General features: G+C 47.2%; 1 protein-coding gene and 1 long non-coding RNA gene across 4 annotated transcripts in view; one reads left to right on the forward strand and one right to left on the reverse strand.

Moving 5' to 3' along the window:
* The window catches only part of P2RY6 (pyrimidinergic receptor P2Y6), a 44632-nt gene that overhangs the window by 2861 nt on the left and 14136 nt on the right, over positions 1-27635 (reverse strand). The window contains exon 1 of one of the 3 annotated variants that reach the window (XM_082219447.1): positions 6545-6834. The exons of 1 other annotated variant lie outside the window; for it this stretch is intronic. In XM_082219447.1, coding sequence (XP_082075573.1) covers positions 6545-6785 — 241 coding nt within the window. In that variant the 5' untranslated portion in view covers positions 6786-6834. Of the gene's footprint in view, positions 1-6442; positions 6835-27635 lie in introns of those variants that run through there. One more of the 3 variants, XM_082219449.1, reaches the window with a different exon arrangement.
* LOC309530688 lies at positions 20118-21738 on the forward strand. The gene is made up of 2 exons (XR_014218849.1): positions 20118-20648; positions 20766-21738. It is a non-coding gene; the product is annotated as an uncharacterized lncRNA (long non-coding RNA).

The raw sequence follows: 27635 nt of genomic DNA on the forward strand, positions 1-27635 counted from the left end.
CATCATCCCCGACCACTGGTCCTGTTAGCTAGGGATGATGGGAGTTGTAGTCCCAAAACATCTGTAGGGCCGAGTTTGCCTATGCCTGCACTAGTTGATCCTCATAGTTCCTTCCAACTCTACAATTCTAGGATTCTTGGATTCTAATACATGTTTATTTCAGTGGAGGCTGGTCCCTGTAAAAATAAAAGCCTGTCAGACCTGCTGCAATTGGGAAACGCATCTCCTGGTTTAACGTTCGCTTGCCAGCAGATGGCACCCGTGTGACGCACAGGGAGATAAAGTCAGGGCGATAAACAGGCAGGGGGGGGGGGCGCTAGAGATCAAATTTGTGCTGCATCTGCATCTGAGCTGCTTCTGCTACAGAGTGATGCATCCCCAACCCCATTCATTTATTTATATCCCACCTTTTACCCAGGCCGGGACTTGAAGAGGCTTGCAACACAGATCAAATGCAAAAAGCTAAATCCATATGCAATGTATTTGTTAAAAAGTAATTAAATGCCAGAATACATTGACTGAAGCAGCATTCAAAAGCCTGCACATTCTTACAATTACAGGCCATGCAAAAAGGATGTCATTTAGTAATATTAAAATACAACCCCCCAAAAACTGCAAGTACGCCTAAGTACATGTAACTGCAGGGGTGTGTGTGTGTGTGTGTGCATATTCTTCTAGTTTACTCACTACCTCTGTCTCCTTCCCCTGTCTGCCGCCTTCTCTTGTGTCAAATTTACTTCGTTTCATCATTATATTTCTATACCGCCCTTTGTCCCAAAGGAGCTTGCAATTTCAGACTGGAAGCTCATTGGGGCAGGGACCTATCCCCTGTTGTTGGCACAGCACCTTTCCTACCACTGGCATGTGGATCTCAGAAGGGAGTGCTTTCTTTTAGAGAAAGAAAAGGAAGGTGAGACTCTTCAAAGGCTGAGCTCCGAACTCAGTGCAAATCCTGGCGCTTGCCCACCATGCCATACTGACTCATCTAAAACTCAAATCGTTTCCTAGGCTGAAACCTTTAGTGTTCCCTGCGGGCCCTCTAGAAAAAACTACAGCTGGGTGGCCAGAAGTCCACTTAATCAACACAAAAAGTCCCCAGCATCACCACCAACATTATTTACTGGGTTTCTTACCCTAACCCTTGACCATAAAGTCCCAGGGCGCTTCTTCTGTCTCTTATGGCGACACTGATGCTACCCTGAAGGAGCAGAACTCCAAAAGGAAAGCGATCCCTAACACCTTCGGCAAACGACGGAGCCCAGCTTCAAAGGTAGCCCCACATAGGCGCATTGCAGTAGTCCAAGCGGGAGATAACCTTGCGCATGCCAAGAGGATGCCTCACCCCCGAGCTATGACTTTGCGGTTTCAGCAGCAAAGGGTAGGAGGCCATCCCCCCTCGCCTGCGCTCATGCCTCACTTTCACCCGAAATTGACACACCAACCGCTTCCTCCTTTTGCACAAGTTTCGCTCTGAAGTGTCCCCGGCGGGGTTGCTTGCAGAGGAGACGGCCGTCCATTCATCGCCTGTGGCAATTTGCTGACACATTTAGGGAGGAGGAAGCAGCCAAAAAGCCATCTGCCTCTCTCAAATGCTCCTCCTGGGCAGCAGATTTCAAACTCTTTTTAATGCTACAGCATCTGAGGAACTGCATTTTTTGTTCCCGTCGTTTTTTATTTTATTGGGGTTAGGAAGGATAACGAAAATTAATTGAGGGTCAGGTATTTGTCTGGTCCAGGGGTCAGCAAACTTTTTCAGCAGGAGGCCAGTCCACTTTCCTTCAGACCTTGTGTGGGGCCAGACTATATTTTCTGGGGAGGGGGAATGAACAAATTCCTATGCCCCACAAATCAGTGGCGTAGCGTGGGTTGTCAGCACCCGGGGCAAGGCAAGTAATTTGCGCCCCCTAACCCGTGGATTTGCGCCCCCTAACCCTAACCCCCAGATGTTGCGCCCGGTGCGGCCGGCCCCCCCTGCACCCCCCACGCTACGCCACTGCCACAAATAACCCATTTTAAATGAAAGCACACATTCTACTCATGTAAAAACACCAGGCAGGCCCCACAAATAACCCAGAGATGCATTTTAAATAAAAGGGCACATTCTACTCATGTAAAAACACGCAGATTGCCAGACCATCTGGGAGCCAGATTTAGAAGGTGAGTGGACGGGATCCGGCCCCCGGGCCTTAGTTTGCCGACCCATGGTCTGGTCAAAAGAGATACTGGACTCAGCTATACAGCTGCAAATGAAACACTTTGAATGTGTTGCAAAGTGCAATATATTATTGTGACACCAGATGGTGTAAAAAAGCATTTCCACAACGTTTTGAACAGGTGTGTAGATTCCACCGCAGTCTATTTGTCAAATAACCGCACTTGTTGACAAATTGTTGACATCAGGCAAGTGCCTTTCCTGTACTCGTTTTTGCACCTGCTTAAAACATTTTCATTGGGCAAGCCTATCCAGTTGATGAGTTTCGTCTCTTTTACCTCTAATTTCAAATATTTTAAAAAGGTTTCTACATAGTTCTTAACTCACAGAACCATAGAATGGCAGCTGAACTAAATGAGCCACCCAGAGTGGCTGGGGAAGTCCAGCCAGATGGGCAGGGTATAAAAATAAATTATTATTATTATTATTATTATTATTATTATTATTATTATTATTACTATTATTATTATCCTCAGGGTCCCTTCCAACTCTGCAATTCTATGACATCTCACAGCTAATAATCGAGGGACACTCGACAGCCAAACTCTGTCAACGGTGTTTTATAGATTGCCATTGTTCCACCATCAATTTGTTAATTACTCTATGTGATTTGTGCTGCTTTTGTGATGCTCTGTTGGGTTAAACCACAGAGCCTAGGACTTGCCGATCAGAAGGTTGGTGGTTCGAATCCCCATGACGGGGTGAGCTCCCATTGCTCGGTCCCTGCTCCTGCCCACATAGCAGTTCGAAAGCACCTCAAAGTGCAAGTAGATAAATAGGAACCACTCCGGCGGGAAGGTAAACGGCGTTTCCGTGCGCTGCTCTGGTTCGCCAGAAGCGGCTTAGTCATGCTGGCCACATGACCCAGAAGCTGTACGCCGGCTCCCTCGGCCAGTAAGGCGAGAGGAGCGCCGCAACCCCAGAGTTGGTCACGACTGGACCTAATGGTCAGGGGTCCCTTTACCTTTACCTATTACGTTCTATCATATTATTATTGGTTATTGTTTGTAAGCCGCTTTGGGGTTTTGCCTGAATGAAAAGCAGCGTAGAAAACTTGGTAGCTCAATCAGGAGCGCCTGAGACTCTTAATTTCAGGGACATGAGTTCGAGAACCATGTGGGGCAAAAGATTCCTGCCTTGCAGGGGGTTGGACTAGATAGCCCTCAGGGACCCTTCCAACTCTACAGTTCTATGGTTCTATGAACTGTAATAAATAAATCAAATCAAATCGATGTAGGGGGGTCTGGTCCCTGGAATCGTGTGGAAGATTGATCCCCCCAGTTTCCTATCGCAAGTCAATCCTCGCAGAATCTTTTAGGTTTGAAATCTGAAAGTGTCCGGGACTGAATCCACACGATGAGTTCCTCCTCAGAAGCAACAGGGTAGTCGCCAACTCCCTGGGGCCCTGGGTGCCCAAGCACCCACAAAATTCCCCATGAAGGAGCCGGGCACCCACCAATTTCTGCATGGCACCCTTGGCCCCGGCCAGTTCTTTTTTTCAATAATAATAATAATAATAATTTATACCCTGCCCATCTGGCTGGGCCTCCCCAGCCACTCTGGGCGGCTTCCAACAGAATATTAAAATACAATAACCTATTAAACATTAAAAGCTTCCCTAAACAGGGCTGCCTTCAGATATCTTCTAAAAGTCTGGTAGTTGTTCTCTTTGACATCTGGTGGGAGGGCCTTCCACAGGGGGGGTGCCACCACCAAAAAGGCCCTCTGCCTGGTTCCCTGTAACTTGGCTTCTTGCAGGGAGGGAACCGCCAGAAGGCCCTCAGAGCTGGACCTCAGTGTCTGGGCAGAACGATGGGGGTGGAGACGCTCCTTTAGGTATACAGTGGTACTTCAGGTTAAGTACTTAATTCGTTCCGGAGGTCCGTTCTTAACCTGAAACTGTTCTTAAACTGAAGCACCACTTTAGCTAATGGGGCCTCCTGATGCTGCTGCGCCACCGGAGCCTGATTTCTGTTCTTATCCTGAAGCAAAGTTCTTAACCTGAAGCACTGTTTCTGGGATAGCGGAGTGTGTAACCTGAAGCGTAAGGAACCTGAGGTACCACTGTACTGGACCGAGGCTGTTTAGGGCTTTCAAGGTCAGCACCAACACTTTGAATTGTGCTCAGAAACGTACTGGGGGCCAGTGTAGGTCTTTTAAGAGTGGTGTTATGTGGTCTCGGCGGCAGTTCCCAGTTTAGAGGTACTCTCATTTTGATTCAAGAAAATCACCATTTGATAGTTCAAACTGGGGGAAATAAATACAGTTAATGAAAAAAAAGTACAAAGATTCGCAAAATGTTTAGGAGCATGCAACCCCCTAGAAAAAAGCACGGATCTCAGGCACGCACTGTCAGGGGGGAAAGGCAGCACTCCTGAATGACAGACATAAATCCTGTGCTACTTGGGGGTCCTCAATGGGTCTGGTAGCACCCCTCATATCACTCTCCCCATGGACTGCTGAAAACAAGCCCAAAATAGTTTGCCGCCTGAGGCGGAACAGCAAATGCCCCCCTCTGCCCACCGACCCACCCAAGAGGCAAGGTGCGCAACAGCCGAAAATCCCCGTAAAAATCCCCCAAAGAACGAGCAATTTCCTGCCTTTTCATGACACCCCAATCCAACCGCCTGAGGCACGTGACTCTCCTGCCTAATGGCAGAGCCGGCCCCAAAGAGCAATGCCCTTCACAGGCAAAGGTCGCGAACTGCGCGTGGCGGCTAATGAGAGCCGCTGCGTCACGTAGGCAGACACACAACACCTTTTTGTTACCCCATTCACACTCCACAAAAGCTGAAAGGCAGTTAGGTCGCCAGCGCTGAAAGGAACCACTCCTCCTTTCCAACAATTGTATAGCGCTTAATTGTGTTGGAATTGTTTGCGGGGTGTTGAATTTGGGTGAAAGCGATACTTTTCTCTCCTCCCACCGCCATCTCCGGGCACCTGCGAAGTTCAGAAACTGCTTCGCCTCTCCAACCAATCTGGTCCAGCGCTCCTGGTGTAATGGGCACCTTAACCCCCAGCGGATTTCAAAAGGTAAAGTTGGCAGAAAGTTCAGGTTTTGAATGGGCACCGTTCGGATTAGAACAGAAGAGGGAGAGGGAAAAAGGAGGACGTGTAATACATGGAGCTCAGAGGGGGGACTTAAAATTCCTCTTCAAATGCCCGAAGGTTGCACCAAAGCAGGCAAAGGCTTGTTTTTCTGCTGCCCAGAAGGCACATCGCATGGGCTTAAATTACACAAGAAGAGGTTTCCAGGCAGGGGGATCCAAAAATCACTGGGAAAGTGTTGGTTTGAGGAACAGTTTTGCCCCTTTGCGATGGGAGTGCAGAAAAGCAAAACGGTTCTGGGTACATGAAACAGAGATATTAAGAGGAAGTTTTCAGATAAAAGACACCCATTGACCTCTTAATATGTTTATTGAATTTAGTCAAGGATAGAATCACAGACTAGACAGCATCTTAAAAAAGCAGAGACATCACCTAGCCAACAAAGGTCCGTATAGTCAAAGCTATGGTTTTCCCAGTAGTGATGTATGGAAGTGAGAGCTGGACCATAAAGAAGGCTGATCGCCGAAGAATGGATGCTTTTGAATTCTGGTGCTGGAGGAGACTCTTGAGAGTCCCATGGACTGCAAGAAGATCAAACCTCTCCATTCTGAAGGAAATCAGAAGCTGAGGCTCCAAGACTTTGGCCACCTCATGAGAAGAGAAGACTCCCTGGAAAAGACCCTGATGTTGGGAAAGATGGAGGGCACAAGGAGAAGGGGACGACAGAGGACGAGATGGTGGGACAGTGTTCTCGAAACTACCAGCATGAGTTTGACCAAACCGCGGGAGGCAGTGGAAGACAGGAGTGCCTGGTGTGCTCTGGTCCAGGGGGTCACGAAGAGTCGGACAAGACTAAACAACAACAGCAACAATTTTTCAACAAAGAATATAAAATTTTAAGAAGAGAAGAGAAAATTGATTTGCAAAATCACATGCTATTGGGCAAAACTGCACTCAAAACTATTTACATTGAGAGAAATTAGAACTAAAATGCAGGTAGATTTTCAAGGTTTTCACTACTTTTTCTGCAAACTGATGTGGACAAGAACCTGAGTGGAGAAATGAGAAGCCAATCTGCCCATCCTTACTCATCCTTAAACCTAGCTTTAAAAAACGAGTATGATTCGTGCCAAGGAACCTTTACTACAATTCCAGCCAACCCACCCCAAGTCTGCCACTCACCTCTGTTTCAGGAGGTCTAGCCACACGCAGAGAGCGAGAGGCACACGAAAGGGGTGGCTTTTCAAATTGCCTGTGCACGCAACTGCAAATCCTTTGGCGTACCTGCAGGACAAAGCCTCTTTTTCCTGGACCAGCTCAGGTGTCCTCGGCAACCCCCACCCCTGTGCTGCCTTTCCACCTGCTGTGCCCGGGCTCGGAAAGTCCTTCTGTGGGGATGCCCTATATAGGCAGCAAGAGGAAGCAGTAGAAGCAGAAGCAGGATGTCAGATGGCTGGGTGGCAGCGTACGAAACTCGAGGCAAGAGCGATAGGATCAGCAAATCTGACCTGTCCAGTAACCACATCCTGGTGTTGTGGGATGTCTGGCACAAAAGCACTATCACGGGCAGCAACCGGGAGCAGGATTTTGGGAGGATGGACCTCTGCCTAGGAGGAAGTGCAACCAGCCTCCACTTTTATATATATATAATTTTTTATTAGATTTTTATTAGATTTTATTAGATTTTATTAAATTTTTAACATACCATTTTCAACAATAATTAAACATGCTTTTACATCCTATTCAGTTTTTTTGACTTCCATCAGTCCTGTCTGAAAATTTTCCAATCTAGTCTCTCAGTATGCATTTCTTATTTTCCCCATTACATTTCAAACTCATGACCAATATCTCAATCTTTTCCTACTTTGTAACACTTCGTATATTTCTCCTTACAAAACTTCTTGTAGTCCTATTACTGCAATTTGTTGATTGCAGTTGCTCTTCAAATAATCCATATACTTCTTCCAATCTTCTGTAAATCTCTGGTCCCGCAGGATTTGAATCCTTTCTGTCATTTTGTCCAATTTTGCATAGTCCATTAATTTCATAGTCCATTAAAAGAGAGCCAGTGTGGTGTAGTGGTTAAGAGCGGTAGTCTCGTAATCTGGGGAACCGGGTTTGCTTCCCCGCTCCTCCACCTGCAGCTGCTGGGTGACCTTGGGCCAGTCACACTTCTCTGAAGTCTCTCAGCCCCACTCACCTCACAGAGTGTTTGTTGTGGGGGAGGAAGGGAAAGGAGAATGTTAGCCGCTTTGAGACTCCTTAAAGGGAGTGAAAGGCGGGATATCAAATCCAATTTCATCTGCCATTCTTCTTTCGTCGGAATTTCTTCTGGCTTCCACTTCTGGGCTAACAATACTCTTGCCGCTGTTGTTGCATATGAGAACAGTTTGGCATCTTGCCTATTAATGTCTTGGCCTATAATACCAAGTAAAAATGCTTCTGGTTTTTTAAAGAATGTATATTTCAACATCTTTTTCATCACATTATATATCATTTCCCAGAAGTTCTTTACTTTCTTACATTCCCTGCAACCAGCCTCCCCTTTTAGACCACTGGAATAGTGGCAGAAGATGGCTGGCAGAAGAACTGTTGGGCGGAGGGTATATCTGCCTGACAAGAGCTAAGCAAGAAAGAGGGAGGGAGGCTGCAGATTCTGGCAAATGCTTTAAATATAGACCTTAGAAAGATTCGCCGATAACAGAACTGTCTGCAGCTTTGGGCCATGGCTGCTACGCTGAACTTCCAGGCTCGGGAGCGCATAATCGTCTTCCAAAGCAACTGCTCTATTCCGAACTTAAAAATGGGAAATGTAATGCTGGTGGTCAATAAAAGAGGTTTAAAGACTCTCTCAAGGCAAATCTTAAAAATATAATAATAATAATAATAATAATAATAATAATAATAATAATAATAATTTATTTGTACCCCGTCCATTTGGCTGGGCCTCCCCAGCCACTCTGGGCGGCTCCCAACAAAGATTAAAAATACATTAAAATGTCGCACATTAAAAAGCTGGAATGTGTGTGCAGAGGAGGGCAACCAAGACTCTGAAAACCAAGCCTGATGAGGAATGGTTGAAGGAGCTGGGTATGTTTAGCCTGGAAAAGAGGAGACTGAGAGGAGATATGATGGCCATCTTCAAATATCTCAAGGGATGTCACATAATAGATGGAGGAAGGTTGTTTTCTGCTGCTGCAGAGGACAGGACCCAAATCAATCGATTCAAGTTACAAGAAAGGAGATTCCAGTGAAATATCAAGAAGTGCCTTTCTGACAGTAAGAACTGTTAGACAGTGGAGGTGCTAGACCATGGGTAGGCAAACTAAGGCCCGGGGGCTGGATCCGGCCCAATCGCCTTCTCAATCTGGCCTGCGGACGGTCTGGGAATCAGCGTGTTTTTACATGAGTTGAATGTGTGCCTTTATTTAAAATGCATTTCTGGGTTATTTGTGGGGCCTGCCTGGTGTTTTTACATGAGTAAAAGGTGTGTTTTTATTTAAAATGCATCTCTGGTTATCTGTGGGGCATAGGAATTTGTTCATTATTATTTTTCAAAATATAGTCCGGCCCCCCACAAGGTCTGAGGGACAGTGGACCGGCCCCCTGCTGAAAAAGTTTGCTGACCCCTGTGGTAGACTCTCCTTTCTTGGAGGTTTTGAAGCAGATATTGGATGGCCGTTTGTCAGGGATTCTTCAGCTGCGATTCCTGCATTTCCAGGGGTTGGACTAGATGACCCTCAGGGGTCCCTTCCAACTCTACCATTCTATGATCTCTTTGAAACTCCAGGAGAGCCTGGGAACCAGGAAAGCGCTGCATCTTCCATGGCTGACGCTCGAAAGCTTTCGCAGCCAGAAAGCACCGAGGGGGCGGAAGGAGAAGGGATAATCGACTTGACCCTTGTTTCCTGCAAGACATGTCAACTGGGATCTCTCCAGGCGTGTTCACAGCATCACGTGGAAGGTGACGGCCCGGTCAGACTGATCTGGGACAATGCGCGGCTTTGATCAAAACCACAAACAAACTTTCTCCCTCCTCCAACAACCTCGCAAATGTTTCGACAATTGCTCCACAAAGGCCGCACACATAAACACACACGCAAGGGCTGCCAAGATGCGTTTGGCAGAAGACCCCACACAGATTATGTATGAGAGGCTGTGGGAGGGAGAGAGGAGGAAATTCTACAAGCTGATGAGGGCAGAACATGGTTATCTAGATCGAGCTCTCGCTCGCAGAGAACAAACTCTTGTCAGATCCAAAAATGAGATGTCTCTGAGCGATCGCTGCTCCTTTCGACGAACTTTGCACAGGAAGTCTTCTTGCACAGCAAAATGTACGGAGGGGGGGGGGGGCTTCTTGCTGGTGGCCCCATATCCCACTTAATGGATAGATGCTTGGTCCCCATCTGTAACGGCTTCAAGTTGGGGCCTCTAAAATCCATTTCTTGCCAGTTGCTTTTAATCCCAAATGTTGGGCTGAATACTGACTATTTAACAAAGTGTGGCTGGTTTAAAATTGTTTCCCCCTTGGTTGTGCAAATTGGTTTTATATGAGCTGTGAAACTGGGCTTTGAAATTGTTTTCAGGCTACTGTTTTCGTGGTTCTGTTTCACTGGAATGAGATTTGGTGCCTTCTCTGTGCATGCAAGCTGCCTGGGGAGCTCTCTCCCAAAAAACGTGGCACGGGAAAGATGAAGAGTTAAAATAAGGTAAGAAGATCTCTGCCGGGTCAGGGCAATGGGGGCGTATTGAGCCGAGCATCCTAATGTCGTTTGATATTAATATAGATATTGTTGCAGGATTTGGTTCCCTTTGGCTGTGATGGCACAGCAGACTTACGAACCTAGCGAAAGTCTTCTGGATCAGGCCAATGGTCCATGTAGCCCAGTATCCTGTTCTCACAATGGGGAACACGGGTGGCACTGTGGTCTAAACCACTGAGCCTCTTGGGCTTGCCGATCGGAAGGTCGGCAGTTCGAATCCCCGCGACGGAGTGAGCTTCCGTTGCTCTGTCCCAGCTCCTGCCAACCTAGCAGGTCAAAAGCAAGTAGATAAATAGGTACCACTGCAGCGGGAAGGTAAATGGCATTTCCGTGCGCTCTGGTTTCCTTCACAGTGTCCTGTTGTGCCAGAAGCGGCTTAGTCATGCTGGCCACGTGACCCGGAAAGCTGTCTGTGAACAAACACCGGCTCCCTCGGCCTGAAAGCGAGATGAGCGCCGCAACCCCATAGTCGCCTTTGACTGGACTTAACCGTCCAGGGGTCCTTTAACTTACTTTTACAACAACAACAACTTATTATTTATACCCCACCCATCTGGCTGGGTTTCCCCAGCCACTCTGGGCGGCTCCCAACAGAATATTAAAAACATTAAAAATATTAAAAAACCTCTCACAGCCAGCAGGACCCATGCACAAAAGTGCTCTTTCCACTTGTCAATTCCCAGCTTGAACCCACAACCCTGAGAGTACAAGCCTCATTCTCTACCACCTGAATTATATATTTCTGCTCAAGTTAGAGTAGACTTTTCTAAATTTGCATCTGCACACATAAATTGGTGCATGCAAATCTTTTTTTTTTTTTAAATGTGGTACATTACTTTCCTTCTGGCGCTAGGTAAGCTATCCACACCAACAGGACAAAACTGTTGAGTTTCTCGTATCTGTCGCTGACTTTTCTTCTTTCTGCGCAAGGCCTAAACAAACGTCCCAAAAGCCTCTCCTCAGTCAAGCGCATTGCCCTGGATCCTTCAATATTTGATATGAGCTGTGCAAATATGCAGGTGCAAATAGTCTGATTTGCTCTCGAAAAACCCCTCCAAGAACCAAACACCTTGACTTCCTCTTCAGGGCTGTCGATGCAACGTGAAAGCGTCACTAAAGACTGTGCAGAAAATTAGCAGCTCACACAAGTTAAAATGCCGGGTTTTTTGTTTGCATGCTATTGCATTTCTGTCAAAGTTTATTCTTCTAGAGCCAAAGGCCATCATGCAACAGATCAATGCAGCCGTACAAAAGTTTAGCATTTCAAACCCTGCAAGAATACTAGGATACATAAGAAGTAAGCTTTAATTGAGAGTTAGCGCTACCGTAGTATTGCTGTTTTAGTCTCATTACGTAAGCTTCTTTAAATGATCTCCAGTTTGGAAGTGAGTACGAGGGTTAAACCACAGAGTCTAGGGCTTGTGATCAGAAGGTTGGCGGTTCGAACCCCCGTGACGGGGTGAGCTCCCGTTGCTCGGTCCCTGCTCCTGCCAACCTAGCAGTTCGAAAGCATGCCAGTGCAAGTAGATAAATAGGTACCACTCCGGCGGGAAGGTAAATGGCATTTCCAGGCGCTGCTCTGGTTCGCCAGAAGTGGCTTAGTCCTGCTGGCCACATGACCCGGAAGCTGTACGCTGGCTCCCTTGGCCAATAAAGCGAGATGAGTGCCGCAACCCCAGAGTCGGCCACGACTGGACCTAAGGGTCAGGAGTCCCTTTACCTTTATGAGACACACACACACATACACACACACACACACACACACACACACACACACAAGGAATAATAGATTCATATATGGAAGCTGATGTTCTCCATAAGAAGCAGTAAGGAGAAGTCTGAGGAAAGCGAGAATGGAAACCTCTCAGATAGGGATGCCGTATTTCAAAAAGCCCAAACACAAAAGTTGTTTGTTTTGTTTTGGCCAAAGCTATTGAGCCACTCTGGGCGGCTTCCAACAGAATATTAAAATATAATAACCTATTAAACATTAAAAGCTTCCCTAAACAGGGCTGCCTTCAGATGTCTTGTAAAAGTCAGATAGTTGCTTATTTCCTTGACATCTGATGGGAGGGCGTTCCACAGGGCGGGTGCCACCACTGAGAAGGCCCTCTGCCTAGTTCTCTGTAACTTGGCTTCTTGCAGGGAGGGAACCGCCAGAAGGCCCTCGGCGCTGGACCTCAGTGATGGTAGAACGATGGAGGTGGAGAGCCAGTGTGGTGTAGTGGTTAAGAGCGGTAGTCACGTAATCTGGGGAACCGGGTTCGCTTCCCTGCTCCTCCACATGCAGCTGCTGGGTGACCTTGGGCCAGTCACACTTCTTTGAAGTCTCTCAGCCCCACTCACCTCACAGAGTGTTTGTTGTGGGGGAGGAAGGGAAAGGAGATTGTTAGCTGCTTTGAGACTCCTGAAGGGGAGTGAAAGGTGGGATATCAAATCCAAACTCTTCTTCTTCTTCCTTCAGGTATACTGGGCCGAGGCCGTTTAGGGCTTCACGGTGCTTCCTATCTGCAGTGGCTCGGGGGGAGCGGCTGCCCACTTTGCCAGGTGGGCCATCTCCCCTCATTTACTTTAAATTTAGTCCCCCAAAATAGGGAGCGTCTTATACATGGGGGCGTCTTATACACCAAAAAATACGGTATATACCGGGTGCACCAGCGGATTTGACACTGGTAATGCCAGTTTCACAATTTCAGCCCTTGCCCCCGGCCAGAAGTTCACATAACTTTGATCCTCTCAGTCTCTGATCAAACAATGACGTCAGGACGTACAAATATTTCCTGGGGTACAGTATGAGGGCGCATTCTGGACTATGGATGTGTTTGGGCTGCACTGGTTGCTGAGTTCAAGGGCAGAGTTCGGCCAACACAGCCAATTTCTTTACTCAGTTTCCTCCAAAACCATATAGGCAGAATTGTACCTGACAATAAAACACCACATTCCAGGTGCTCTCAGGGACAAACTGCACGCTAAGAATGCATGAGAAGCTTTGCAGGATCAGGCCAGAGCCCTTTCTAAACCAGCACCCTTTTCTCACAGTGGCCAACTCAGTGATCCTGGGAAGCCCTCAAAAAGTTACTTTAAAAGTATGGCTATCTCATTATCTCCCTTGCTTGCACCACAAATGTGTGAACCCTGGTTCAGGCCGCAGATATCTTTTTGAAAATGAAAATATAATGTGGAACTTTTAGATTGAAGCCCTATTACATATGCACGGAACATGTCATCAATGCAATAATAATGCATTCACACTGGATTTATAATGAGTCATCCACACGCCATTCCACTTTTGTTTTGCAACGCTTCTTGAATGATAACCCTTTATTGCTGCCTGGAGGGGCAGGAAGCTGAGTGGATTGGCAAGAAAGCAAGAAGAATTGTGTATAAGCACCCAACATCATCCCTGAGAGAGCCAGTGCAGTCTGAGAACCAGTGTGGCAGTAGTGGCTAGAGCAGGGGTTGGCAACCTAAGGCCAATGGACTACAAGCCGCCCACGGGGGTCATTTAACCGGCCCACGAGCCACCCCCAAACCGAGATGCCTGGTGAGTGAGTCCCCCTGTGCTGCACTGAACCGGCGCAGTGCAACGTGGGGACTTGCTTCCGCAGCGCAGGAAATCACGTCTGCGCATGCACAGATGCCAAAAATCACGTCTGCGCAGACGCCGGAAATTGTGAACGCGCACGCAATCTGGCCCAGGGAGGGACCTCCACTGGAATGAACTGGCCCAAGCGAGGTAAACCTTGCTGACCCCTGGGCTAGAGTATAAGATTTGGACCTGGGAGATCAGGGTCCAAATTTCTCACTGGGTGACCTCGCTGCCCGTCACTGCCTCTCAGCCTTGTTGTTGTTTAGTTGTTTAGTTGTGTCCGACTCTTCGTGACCCCATGGACCAGAGCACACCAGGCACTCCTGTCTTCCACTCCCTCCCACAGTTTGGTCAAACTCATGTTAGTAGCTTCGAGAACACTGTCCCAGCATCTCGCCCTCTGTCGTCCTCTTCTCCTTGTGCCCTCCATCTTTCCCAACATCAGGGTCTTTTCCAGGGAGTCTTCTCTTCTCATGAGGTGGCCAAAGTCTTGGAGCCTCCGCTTCAGGATCTGTCCTTCCAGTGAGCACTCAGGGCTGATTTCCTTCAGAATGGAGAGGTTTGATCTTTTTGCAGTCCATGGGACTCTCAAGAGTCTCCTCCATCACCAGAATTCAAAAGCGTCCATTCTTCGGCGATCAGCCTTCTTTATGGTCCAGCTCTCACTTCCATACATCACTACTGGGAAAACCAGAGCTTTAACTATACGGGCCTTTGTTGGCAAGGTGATGTCTCTGCTTTTTAAGACGCTGTCTAGGTTTGTTATTGCTTTTCTCCCAAGAAGCAGGCGTCTTTTAATTTCATGACTGCTGTCACCATCTGCAGTGATCATGGAGCCCAAGAAAGTAAAATCTCTCACTGCCTCCATTTCTTCCCCTTCATGGATCACTGCCTTGCCGTGGCAAAGGGGCTTGAATAACTCAGAGAAGCTATGAACTATGCCTTGCCGTGCAGAGCCACCCAAGATGGACAGGTCATAGTGGAGAGTTTTGACCAAACGTGATCCACCTAGAGCAGGAACCGGCAAGCCACTCCAGTATCCCTGCCAAGAAAACTCCATGGACAAAGACAACAGGCCTCTCAACCTAACCTACCTCAAAGGGTTGTTATTGTGGTTAAATGAGGAGGGCAAGAACCATGTGTATGCCACCTTCAGCTGCTTGGATATAATTGCAACAAATGAAATAAAGAATCATGAATGCACAACGAAAAGGACATCTGGAGTGGCCCATCAAAGAAGATTGAGGAAGTTCACATTTTCTGCACATAAACACATTGAACACCATTTCCATTTCTGGACTCCAGAGGATCTGCTAAGTTTCATTCTGGCTGTGCATAGAAAATGGAATTTCCCCTTTTTCAGCTGCGCAAATGCTCCTTTCCAGAGAAGCCCTGGCCTCCTACTTATCAGAACCAAATGAATAAAGTCTTTTAGTCCTTTGGCACAAATCCTTACCATCAACATACAACCTGAAAAGTTTTACCTTTATGGCCAAACCATAGCTGTCAAGTGTCCCTTATTTGAAGGGACAGTCCCTTATTCCAGCGCCATGTCCCGTTGCTGTCCCTTATTGATGGATGTCCCTTAAATGTCCCTTAAATTTCAAAGGAAGCAGCTCCTCTCCCTCCCTCCCTGCCGGCCAGGGAGGAGGGAGGCTCCAACTGTGTTGCTTGGCTGTGTTGCTCACCCAATAAGAAGTCTAAGAACGACTGGGGGGTGGAGTTTGTATGCCTTGTGTGTGGCTAGTTAATGCAAGCTGAGGGGGTTTTTGAATGCTGGACGTCATTTTGTTGCACGTGCTGCTGCAAACTTTGCAGTGCAAAGCCAGGCTGGGGAGCCATCTTAAGTTGAGGCTGCAGAGGCCTTGTGGTGCATGTGATTCAGATTCTATTCAGTTGAACCTCTGGTTACAAAGTTGGTTGGACAGTGTTCTCGAAGCTACCAGCATGAGTTTGACCAGACTGCAGGAGGACAGGAAGACTGGAGTGCCTGGAAGAGGTGAGGCTGAAGGTCCCTTATTTTCAAATCTGTAAGTTGACAGCTATGGGCCAAACTGGATGAATGACAGCAGGAGAGACAGGGTTAGGCTCCCAATTTTCTAACAGATCGGCACCGCTCTCGTTGAATAAATGTGAGCAAAATAGCAGCGGTGAGCGGGCGCAGCAGGGTGCTTAACCCTTTCACCTTAGGCAACCTTCTCCATCAAAATCCGGCTGCTTTCTCACCTGCCCACAGGGACTGCTAAATGATTTTCCAGCCCCTCCCAACTCTGCCTGGCTGTCGGGTTGCGTCAATGGCAAAGGTACATGTCAGCATCAAGTCAAGAGAATACGATCTGCGTCTAAGATATGAATCACGGCTGATGCCTCCCGTCTCCCTTCTGGGAATCAGCAATCAAGGATCAGCTTCCTCCATCTCTCAACAAACTCCCCCCAGGGCTTTGTTTTCCTTGTAGACTTTTGAGTCTTCAAGTCGGCTCGAAAAGCACGCCTGACTGTTAGGGTGAGGATAAAGACTGGGGACTTTCCCAGCTTGCAAAACGAAGCTGAGCTCACCAAAACAACCTGCCCCAGCCTTCCCCAACGTGGTACCCTCTGGAGGTTTGTGACTTCAAAGTCTTGCGGTGCTGAGGATGATGGGAAATGAAGTTCAAAACATCCGGTGGGCACCGGCTTGGCGAAAGCAGCGGTATTGTGTTCATGGCTGGGTCACGTCTGATCTTATCGGCAGAAAGCAGCCAAACACCCCAGGAGGATGTCTTCAATCAAAGAAAGAAGATCTCCGGAAAACGTCACTCAGTGCGAACGAGACAAGAGCTGTTAATATTCCTAACGTGAATATTGTGGTGTTGTGAAACTTATGTTCAACCTCTGGAGCAGAGCAAGAATCCAGACTGCAGAATGCAAGGCTTTTTTCCTTCCTCTTCACCCAATAAGGCAAATTATAGAAGTTATTGTGCATTTTATGGGTCAATAATAATAATAATTATTTTTTATTTATACCCCGCCCTCCCCGGCCAGGGCTGGGCTCAGGGTGGCTAACACCAAATATGAATTACAATAAAATGTAATAGAAGCAACAAACAAACAAACAAACAAACAAACAAACAAACAAACAAACAGTTAATTAAAATAGGGCTTAAAATACAGCTTAAAATGCAGCCTGATTTTAGTAGCAGCCCATAAATCAAGACCATAAAGGGAGGAAACATCAGATATTCACCTGAGCCAGCTATCCATGCTGGTCCTACATGGGCCAGCAAAAAAGTCAAGGGAAAATTTATATAGGAAATCCCATATAAGGGGTCAGGGGTCAGAGCCGAATTTTCAGAGCCTTCTTCCAAATTATGCTCACAAAGGCTTATAAACCACGATAAATGTGTTATAGTACCATCCTAATTTTTCTTTTTACACTCAGAAGTAAGCCCCACTGGACTTACCCTCTTTTATGAGCTAACTGCGTTTTGGTAATATCTGTGGCTCTTCCAGTTGCTGTTGTTTTCACTTTGAGATATTTTTAAATATAGTCAGCAGTACAGACATAGCGTGAACCAATAAAGGAACTGTCTCTGGCAGGGACTGCCAACCCGATAGCTGTGGGCGCTGCTGTGCCCGGTCGGTATTTCAAAGGGCACCTGGGAAAAATATGGGTGCCAGGGATGCCAACTTGAATAAAATATTGGGGGGGGGGGAGCAGGCAAGCCCTGTCCCACATAACCAATCACACACACCTCATTTGAATGGCGATGCCCATTAACTTTGGGGAGGAGCCCAAATATTTAAGGGGGGGGTCTGAAGACCCCTCGGCCCCATGGAGTTGGCTTCTACGATGGACGCAGTCCCGGAATCTCCCCCGGTGGACCAAGTACAGGTCTGCACAGGCGCAGGTGGACTCACAGGTAAGCTTATCCCAAGGCATATGGGACATTATCTTTTAACAAGACTTTGGAGATGGCTTAAATCAACAGCCACTGCAGCTCCTTCCCCATGGGTTTAATAGGTGTGGATCCTAGAGTTCTACTCAAGAGAAGATCGCAGGTGGCACTGTGGTCTGAACCCCTGAGCCTCTTGGGCTTGCCGATCGGAAGGTCGGCGGTTCGAATCCCCACGATGGAGTGAGTCGCTGGCTACACAATTGTTGTTGTTGTTTTTGTCCCCCCCCCAAAAAAAATGACCCCTGAATTTTTGAATTTTATTGATAGTCATGTTGCATTTTTTGTTGTATTCTATGATGTTTTATGCTGTTTTTAAGTCACATTTTAATCAATGTTTTATATTTGCTGTTAGCCACCCTGAGCCCGGTTTTTAAACTGGGAAGGGCGGGGTATAAATAAAATTATGATGATGATGATGATGATGATGATGGCTCCAGCAACCACAGCTATTCAAGGGTGAGCTGGCTTGTCCAGCTGTGCATCCAACCACCGCACCTACCACCGCCAAATCATAAAATCATAGAATCGCAGAATCGGAAGGGACCCCCTGGGTCATCTAGTCCAACCCCCTGCAACGCTTCTTCCGGATGTTTTAGACTACAACTTCCACCATCCCTGGTCAGGGACCATGCTGGCTGGGGCTGGTGGGAAATGTAGTCCAGAACATCTGGAGGGTTCCAAGTTGAGGAGGAGGCTGCTCTGAGCTTGGCAAATAAACGAGGGAAGCTTGCAATCTGCACTTTGGAAGGAATGGATTGGACAGAGAGGTTTGGGTAGCCCTGGTGGGGTTGCACACGCACACAGCTCTGCAAGGAAATAGCTGAATGAAAAAAAATAGCTCAAATGCAAAGAAATAACTAAATGCAATGAAATAACTTAATGCAAAGAAATAACTAAATGCAAAGAAATAACTAAATTCAAAGAAGTAACTGAATGCAAAGAAATAACTGAATGCAAAGAAATAACTGGATGCAAAGAAGTAACTGAATGCAAAGAAATAACTGAATGCAAAGAAATAACTGGATGCAAAGAAGTAACTGAATGCAAAGAAATAACTGAATGCAAAGAAATAACTGGATGCAAAGAAATAACTAAATGCAAAGAAATAACTAAATTCAAAGAAGTAACTGAATGCAAAGAAATAACTAAATGCAAATAAATAACTAAATTCAAAGAAGTAACTGAATGCAAAGAAATAACTGAATGCAAAGAAATAACTGGATGCAAAGAAGTAACTGAATTCAAAGAAGTAACTGAATGCAACGAAATAACTAAATGCAATGAAATAACTAAATGCAATTTAAAATGATCACAACTAAAGCAGCCAGTGGCGTAGCGTGGGTTGTCAGCACCCGGGGCAAGGCAAGTAATTTGCGCCCCCTAACCCCTAACCTGCCGCTGCTGCCAGCTTCTTCTTGCTGCTGCCTGGTCTGGTCTGGTGTGGTTCTCTCCCGCGCTCAGCGCTGCGCTGGGTGGCGGCTGCACTGTCCCTCCCCCAGATAGTCCCTCGCTCTCTCTCCGCACTGCACACCTGGCACCCACCCCCTCCACAGTGGGCGGCGACCCGGTGGCTCGGATCGGATTCGCACAGCCAGCACTGCGGTGAGAGAGAGTGAGTGAGCCAGGTAGGGGCAGAGAGCTGAGAGTGCAAGCGCCCCCCCCCCGATGTTGCGCCCGGTGCGGCTGGGCCCCCCTGCACCCCCCACGCTACGCCACTGAAAGCAGCCATTGCAGGTGGCCATCCAACCTCTGCTTAAAAACCACCAAGGCAGGAGAGTCCACAAATGCTATGAGGTGACAGAGTGAGGAGTAGGAGGAACTGCTCATCGCCTCTGTCTTCGCCCAAAGCAGTGCCCAACCTGGTAATAACAGAATAAGCGATGCAAGGAGGGAGCTGCAGCCCAAGATAGGAAAAGAGGAGGTCAGGGAATACCCAACTGCTTCAAATGAATTGTCTCCAGGGCCTGATTAGCTGCACCCAAGAGAGCTTACAGATGTAATCTCAGAGTCTCTGCCGAATTCTTGGGGAATAAGGCTGTACCCAGACACATCCAAGCAGCTTTTCAGTAAAACGCGTTGCAAACTTTGTATGAGAAATCGGGTTTACAGTTATTTTGTCAAAAATGGGAAATGTTTAAGAGATACTTACAAAAAATAATAATAACAACAGCAACATATTATCTATGGTAGTGTTGTGTACATAAAATATTAAGAAATAAAGGAAAATCAGTACGCTAGGTTGTTAGAAAGTATTAGAAAGTATATTAAATGTAAGCTGATAATTATAAGTACATTCAAAATCACAAATGTCAACTATATCGGGAAATGATGGGAAGTCTATATTTATTTTACTTTGTTTGTTTTACTTTATGTAACATTATACGATTTTAGCTTAGTGGATATCTAAGTGGAATTAGAAGGTTAAATTAACATTTTATGTTAAACTAATATAAGAATACACTGTATATATATTTTTTGTATCTATGTGTATGTGAGAAGTTAAATCTGTAATGACATTAATGAATTTCAATAAAGATTTTTTCATCAAAAAGAAAGAAAGAAAGAAAGAAAGAAAGAAATCAAGTTGGCAAAAACGGAACTCCACAGCGCCATCCGGTGTCGCCGTGTTTTAACTGCATGTACAACACATATAAAGCGCCTTTCCTTTGCCAATGTAGGTGAGGTTCCTGCAGACTTGAAGGCAAGTGTTGTCAGCATCTTCAAAAGCGGGTGGGAATCCTCTCTCCCCTTCTGCATGCAGACGCCACATGCAAAAAGACAGAGGAAAAGAGGAAATGCTCTTGCAGCGGACGAACGTCCAGACTGCGGTTTCGCCAGCGAGGCCAAAAACAGCCCAGCACCTTAGTTGCTCTCAACCTCGTGTTTCAGAAAGTGAGCACGTCTCTGGCAGCAGAATTCTATCGAGTTAGATCGCTTGGGCATCTAGTTCCATATTGGTTACATTGACTGCCAGGGGCTGTCCGGTATCTCAGAGCTAGCCTTCTGCATGCAAGGCCTGTGACCTGCCACTGAACTCAAGTCCTTCTGCACAATCAATGGACCATTCTGAATTTTGGGGTTTAGAAAAATAATGGTGGTAGGTCTTTCAATTCATTTTATTTAACAAACACTATACTTTTGAATTCTGAAGAATGTGTATTGAAGGAAAGAAAAAATAATGATTTCTTTTCTTTACACACACACACACATGGTGGTAGGTCTCTGCCCTGCTTTGCCCCAGTGATTATCTTCCCTTGCAAACAGGCCATTGGTGACGTCTTTCTTCTTCAGAACTTGACAGATTTCCTCACAAAGGGTAAATGAAGTTTAAACAGGGTGGGGTGGGGAATGCAGACTGGGATTTTGATGCCAACAACGTGTAGATGCTTGGTCCCAGCTCCTGCCAACCTAGCAGCTCGAAAGCACACCAGTGCAAGTAGATAAATAGGTACCGCTCCGGCGGGAAGGTATACGGCGTTTCCGTGCACTCTGGTTTCCGTCACAGTGTCCCATTGCGCCAGAAGCGGTTTAGTCCTGCTGGCCACATGACGCGGAAAGCTGTCTGTGGACAAACGCCGGCTCCCTCGGCCCGAAAACGAGATAAGCGCTGCAACCCCAAAGTCGCCTTTGACTGGACTTAACCGTCCAGGGGCTCTTCACCTTTTTTTTTACCTAGAATTCGTGGGCAGCCTACCAAGCTGACCTCTGGAAGTTTCAGATCAAAGAAAGTCCTTCTTCACACAGCACAGAGTTGAACTGCGGAACTCTCTCCCACCAGACACAGTGACGGACACCAACTAATGGAAGATTGGACAAATTCGTGGGCTATCGACGGCCACTAGCTGTGATGGCTACACTCAGACTCCACAGTCGGAGGCAGCAATGCTTCTGAATAGCCGCTGCTGGAAACCACAGGAGGGGAGAGTTGATCTTGTGTTCGAATCCTGATTGCGGACATCTGATTGGCCACGGTGTGTACGGGATGCTGCTCTAGATTGGCCATTGCTTTGAGGTTCTTCAGCACATAAGATCTTACAACAAACACCCATCTTGAAGCACCCCCCCCAAAAAAAGTTCTCTCTCTCAGTGGTAAACAAACAGATAATAGCTGGTCCACACAGAACTGCTGAAATCTGCATCTTTCTGAGACTGGGTTTTTTGCTTCGATACAAGGAATTACTCTTTCCCTAATGGCTTTTCTGCTTTTTCTCTTTTTTTTTTAAAAAAAGGCACTGGGTTGGGTGTGTGTGTGATGATATCTTCCAGGCACTTTGCAAACATTAGCTGATGAATCAATCTGCAGAGCCTCTTTTATAGCCTCTCGACAGGTTGCGCAGCGAAGCAAAGAGATTTATCGATTTTTCTTCTGAGCTCGAGACTCATCCATTACGTGTGGCAGGGGCTGGCTGCACTCAGCGCTGTGGGCAGGCGAGGAGAGGGGGGGGGAGAAACCGCAACCCCCCCCAGACTCGCAAGTTGACCAAGCGGCGGCTTCCACTTTCCAAAGTTCCTGCAGCCCGGAAGGAGCAATCAGACCGCAGCACTCGCTGGAAGGATGCATTAGGCACCCGTTTTTCTGAGTTTACCGGGAGATTTCGGTAAAATAAAGACAGTAAGGGGGGAGTATTCTTCTCAAACGCCAGCCCCCCCGAGGACGGCTTCATCCATCGGGCTACGAGGAGGCTCAGGCAGATTTCCACTGAAGCTCAACGCCAAGATACGAGATGGAGAAGCAGGGACGGTCTAGCAGAGAACGGAAAGTGTAGGGTCCATAGCTGAGTAGAAGACAGGGCTGTCTTAAGCATAACCAGCGCCGTGGTGCAAAGATCCCTCTGGTGCCCCATTTCTCATTATTATTATTATTATTATTAATTTATTATTATTTATACCCCGCCCATCTGGCTGGGTTTCCCCAGACACTCTGGGCGGCTTCCAACAAAACACTAAAATACAATAACCTATTAAACATTCAAAGCTTCCCTAAACAGGGCTGCCTTTAGATGTCTTCTAAAAGTTTGGTAGTTATTTTTCTCTTTGGCGTCTGGTGGGAGGGTGTTCCACAGGGCGGGGGCCACCCCCAAGAAGGCCCTCTGCCTTGTTCCCTGTAACTTGGCTTCTCGCAGCGAGGGAACCATCAGAAGGCCCTTGGAGCTGGACCTCAGTGTCAGGGCAGAACAATGGGGGTGGAGACGCTCCTTCAGGTATACTGGACAGAGGCCATTTTCTGAGACTTGTCAACCTTTTCCCAAGCCTCTGTGGGGATCGCTTTCCTCCAGCGGGGGCTTCAGAAGGAAGCCACATGTCCGCCAGCAAATATACCGTATTTTTCGCTCCATAAGACGCACCTTTTACTTCCTAAAAAGTAAGGGGAAATGTCTGTGCGTCTTATGGAGGGAATGTGTGGTCCCTGGAGCCGAATTGCCCAGAGGCAAAAAGCAGATCATGCTTTTTTTTTTTTTTTGAAAGAGGGAAGTGGGTGTTGAAACAAAGCTGCTGATCACAAGCGATCAGGGAGAGAGATAAGGGACGCTAGAGATAAAGGAGGCTGCCTGGGAGGGGGGAGGTAAAGACAGTGAAGTTGCAAAGGGGGAAAACAGGAAGACTAAATCAATGAGGAGAGAAATTAGAAGAAAAGGAGGAGCAAAAAACTGCTCCAGCTAAGGAAAAGGCACGAAGGCAAACAAGAGGGAAGGGAGTGTTGAAAGGAAGCAGCTGATCGGGGGGATTGGGGGAGAGATAAGGGACACTAGGGGAGGCTGCCTGGGAGGGGGGAGGTAAAAGCCCATGCCGCTGTGCTGCCACCACACGATTTCTGTTCTCATCCTGAAGCAAAGCTCTTAAACCGAGATACTATTTCTGGGTTAGCGGAGTCTGTAACCTGAAGCGTCTGTAACCTGAGGAACCACCGTATATATGAAAGAACATTGTAAACATCTGAATATGTTCGTAGGTTTGAGTTGAAATGTTTTGTAATGAGAATATAAGGAACTGATTTACATTTAATGAGGGTTATTATTATTATTATTATTATTATTATTATTATTATACTGTAAAGAGCTTCCCTGATCTTCTTCTGCAACCACCCAGGCTGGTAAGTCATCTCTGCCTCTTGAATTAACAATACACCATCCCTTAAAGTGGGACACAGGTGGCACTGTGGGTTAAACCACAGAGCCTAGGATTTGCCGATCAGAAGGTTGGCAGTTCGAATCCCCGTGACGGGGTGAGCTCCTGTTGCTCAGTCCCTGCTCCTGCCAACCTAGCAGTTCGAAAGCATGTCAAAGTGCAAGTAGATAAATAGGTACTGCTCCGGTGGGAAGGTAAATGGCGTTTCTGTGCGCTGCTCTGGTTCGCCAGAAGCGGCTTAGTCATGCTGGCCACATGACCCAGAAGCTGTACGCCGGCTCCCTCGGCCAATAAAGCACGATGAGCGCCGCAACCCCAGAGTTGTCCACGACTGGACCTGACGGTCAGGGGTCCCTTTACCTTTTTATCCCTTAAAGTAAAGCTCCTACCTGGTGGGGTTCCTGCTTCCTCTCTCCACCTGGGGCAAAGAGAAGCCTGGGCCAGGAAGCTCTGTATAGCCCTTGCTCAATAACCTGCTCAGTTACCAAACCCTCAGGGGAACCTGCCTCCCACAGCTGAGATTTTTGCACTGACAGCAGGATCATGGCACCTTATGCACAAGTCGCCAGCCCCTGACTCGCCTTCGCAGGAAGCCCCACGTCAACGGGGCGCGGTGCGGAAAGAGGGGGTCGCGTTCCCAGTTCCCAGAGCGATCCAGCCCCCCTGGAGCTCCTCTGCTTTCATGCCGCCGGAGGAACCCAAACCAGTCAAACTGGTTGACTGACACAGGAGGGAAATTGTTTGCAGCAGAGAAAATAAAACCGCAAAGAAAGAAAGAAAGAAAGAAAGAAAGAAAGAAAGAAAGAAAGAAAGGCAGAACAGAGATCCCAGGATCATATTAAGTCACGAACATAAAAGCATAAGAAGTGCTTGCGGGATCAGGGCAATGGCCCAACTAGTCATAGAATCATAGAACTGTGGAGTTGGAAAGGGTCCCAGGGTCATCTAGTCCAACCCCCTGCAATGAGGAATCTTTTTGCCCAACATGGTTCTCGAACCCACAACCTTGGGATGAAGAGTCCTATGCTCTACCGACTGAGCTACCCCGAATAAATCCAGCATCTGCTTCTCGCTGTGGCTAGCCAGATGCCCCAATTGGAAACCTGTAAGCAGGATTCGAACACAAGACTCTCCCCTCTTGCGGATTCCAGCTTTGGAGAAAGAGCGTAGCTGCCGTGACTAGTAGCCATGAATCATCTTCTCCTCCATTATTTTGTCCAATCCTCTAAAGCCACTTCCGTCCTTCGGAGGAGGTGGAGTTGCAGGCTTCCCAGCCCCAGCGCGATTGGGGGGATTTCTGGCTGCGTCACCTCCTGGCCAGCCAATCGGCTGGCTCTGGGGTGTGGCCTGCCTTATTTAAAGCAGGACACGGCCAGGGATCTCCCTCTTTTGCCGACTACCAGCTGTTCCTATTTTTCCCACCCTCTCGTCCTCTAAGGTTTGCTTTCTCTGACCGTGCTATGGACGTTGGTTGGTCGTTGTTGAGGGGCCTGGTAGGAATTTTTCCACTTGGTAAATTGGCACCAGCCAATTGGTTTTCACCTAAAAAGGTAAAGGGACCCCTGACCATTAGGTCCAGTCGTGGCCGATTCTGGGGTTGCGGCGCTCATCTGGGTTTATTGGGCAAGGGAGCCGGCATACAGCTTCCGGGTCATGTGGCCAGCATGACTAAGCCGCTTCTGGTGAACCAGAGCAGCGCACGGAAACACCGTTTACCTTCCCGCCGGAGTGGTACCTATTTATCTACTTGCACTTTGACGTGCTTTTGAACTGCTAAGTTGGGAGGAGCAGGGACCGAGCAACGGGAGCTCACCCCGTCGCGGGGATTCGAACCTCCGACCTTCTGACTGGCAAGTCCTAGGCTCTGTGGTTTAACCCACAGCGCCACCCGTGTCCCTGGTTTTCGCCTACCTAGTAGCAAATCGTCACAACTTTCTGGGTATTGGTGGTTAGGCATTGGTATAGTTCTGTAGATGGAAGAGGGGAGGTAGCGCCATCACCTGCCCCGCATATTGAAGGGCAGTCCGATAAAGGATTCCGGGGGTCGTGCTCCTGTCCGAAGCCTGGGGAGGTGAGGGCCTAAGGCACACCCCATATCGGTGACCCCGGGGGAGTTCCTAGTTGATGTGCATCAGCAGGACTCCCCCTACTGGTGGTTAACCCTTCCCGGACTTCTAGTGGACGGGCTGACGTTGGATATAGTCGGTTAGGACCAATGCCTAAGCCAATACCGCTCATCACCTGTAACCAATAAAAGTTGTGGCCTTTTTTAGCCCATTAACCTTAAATAATTGTGTCATTTGTCATTATTTCCACTGGGGCAAGAAGGAACTCGCCACACAAGAGTCGCAGAATCATAGAATTGTAGATTTGGGAGGCCTGCGAGGTAGGGATCTCAAGTAAATCTCAACTAATCTCAGCTGAAGCATTAATTAATGAATACTTTAGTCGACCTCAGAATAATAATAATAAATGTGACCTCAGAATCATAATCCTTGAAGCCAAACAATGGGGCACAGATTATGTTGCACCAGATCCACAAATAATCTTCTGGTTTGTTAAAAAAAAATCCTTATTAAATTTTTTATATTTAATAAGGAATGGGGGGAATTTTATAATTTATCTTATGAACCATTGTAAACAGCTAAAATCGTTAGTAGGTTTGGAATAACACTTGTAGTTTAATGGTGAATTTTGGACACAATGGAGAGAGGTCAAATATTTGGATTATGATTAAAGACTCAGGAGTAAATGATCAACAACAGGACCCACAAAGGTCAAAGAGAGAAGTCTATGAGATTCTTTGGAATCTTGTTTTTATGTTGGATGTTGGATATGCTGATTGTAAAACCAAATCAATCAATTAAATAAGAATAATAATCTCCTGGTTCCATTGTTTTTAAACTAAATGATTTGATTGTTTTTAAACTAAATTCCACTTCATTGGAGTTTGGCACAGATTTGGGGACATTTAAACGTTTGCTTCTGCCATGATTTCCTGATGATGCAAATCACCACCTCCCTCCGCTTGCTATTGGCTGCATAGGGGTGGGGGTGGGGGGAGAGATGCAAGAGACACGTGTAAGGGGGGAGGAGCAATTTGATTTAGTTCACAATCAAAGGCAAGCCAAATGGGCATAGTCCAAAGCAATAGGCAAACAGAAACAGCCATCCTTTTGTACGCTTTTGGTGCCTCTGTAGCTCAGTCGGTTAGAGCGGGTTGCTGATAGCACCAAGGTTACAGGTTTGATCCCCGTACGGGACAGCTGCATATTGCTGCATTGCAGGGGGTTGAACTAGATGGTGCTCAGAATCTGTTTGGGTGGAGCGTGCAAAAGGATGGAGTTATTAGTGAAAAAGAGCAGATAAAAAATTATGATGTTTGGGGAAAATGTGGGATGTGATCCATGAGAGGCAGTCAAGTACGACATTCCTTAAAATGCTAGAGAAGACATGCGAGAGAATGTCTGGTCCAGCCAGTCAAAACTTCCTGTTCCTCCTGGCTAGATCATCCTTCCTTTTGCATGTGATAGAAGGTGGGCGTGACCTAACCTGTCCAGGTAACAAAAGGACGAATCACGCAGCACCCTCCTCATTTTTTGACTTCTTTTTTTGTTTGACCAGCTTCTAGCTAGGACTGCAATGCTAGCTCTCAGCTAGCAGAAGCACTGGGATTATTCCCCCATATCGGGTAGATCCACATGTACATATTTGTCACTAAGTCTGCCTTCAGGAATCCAACTGTGAACTGATGTAAGTAAACTTCTTTTATTGACTTTGAATAAGATTGTGGCGTCTTTATTCTTTTAAGAGGGACTCAAGGAAACTTAGGGACACCGGTGGTGCTGTGGGTTAAACAACAGAGCCTAGGGCTTGCCAATCAGAAGGTCGGCGGTTCAAATCCCCGTGACAGGGTGAGCTCCCGTTGCTCAGTCCCAGCTCCTGCCAACCTAGCAGTTGGA

This window comes from Podarcis vaucheri (assembly GCF_965113315.1).
Source record: "Podarcis vaucheri genome assembly, chromosome: 4".
In the NCBI taxonomy this organism is placed as follows: Eukaryota; Metazoa; Chordata; class Lepidosauria; order Squamata; family Lacertidae; genus Podarcis; species Podarcis vaucheri.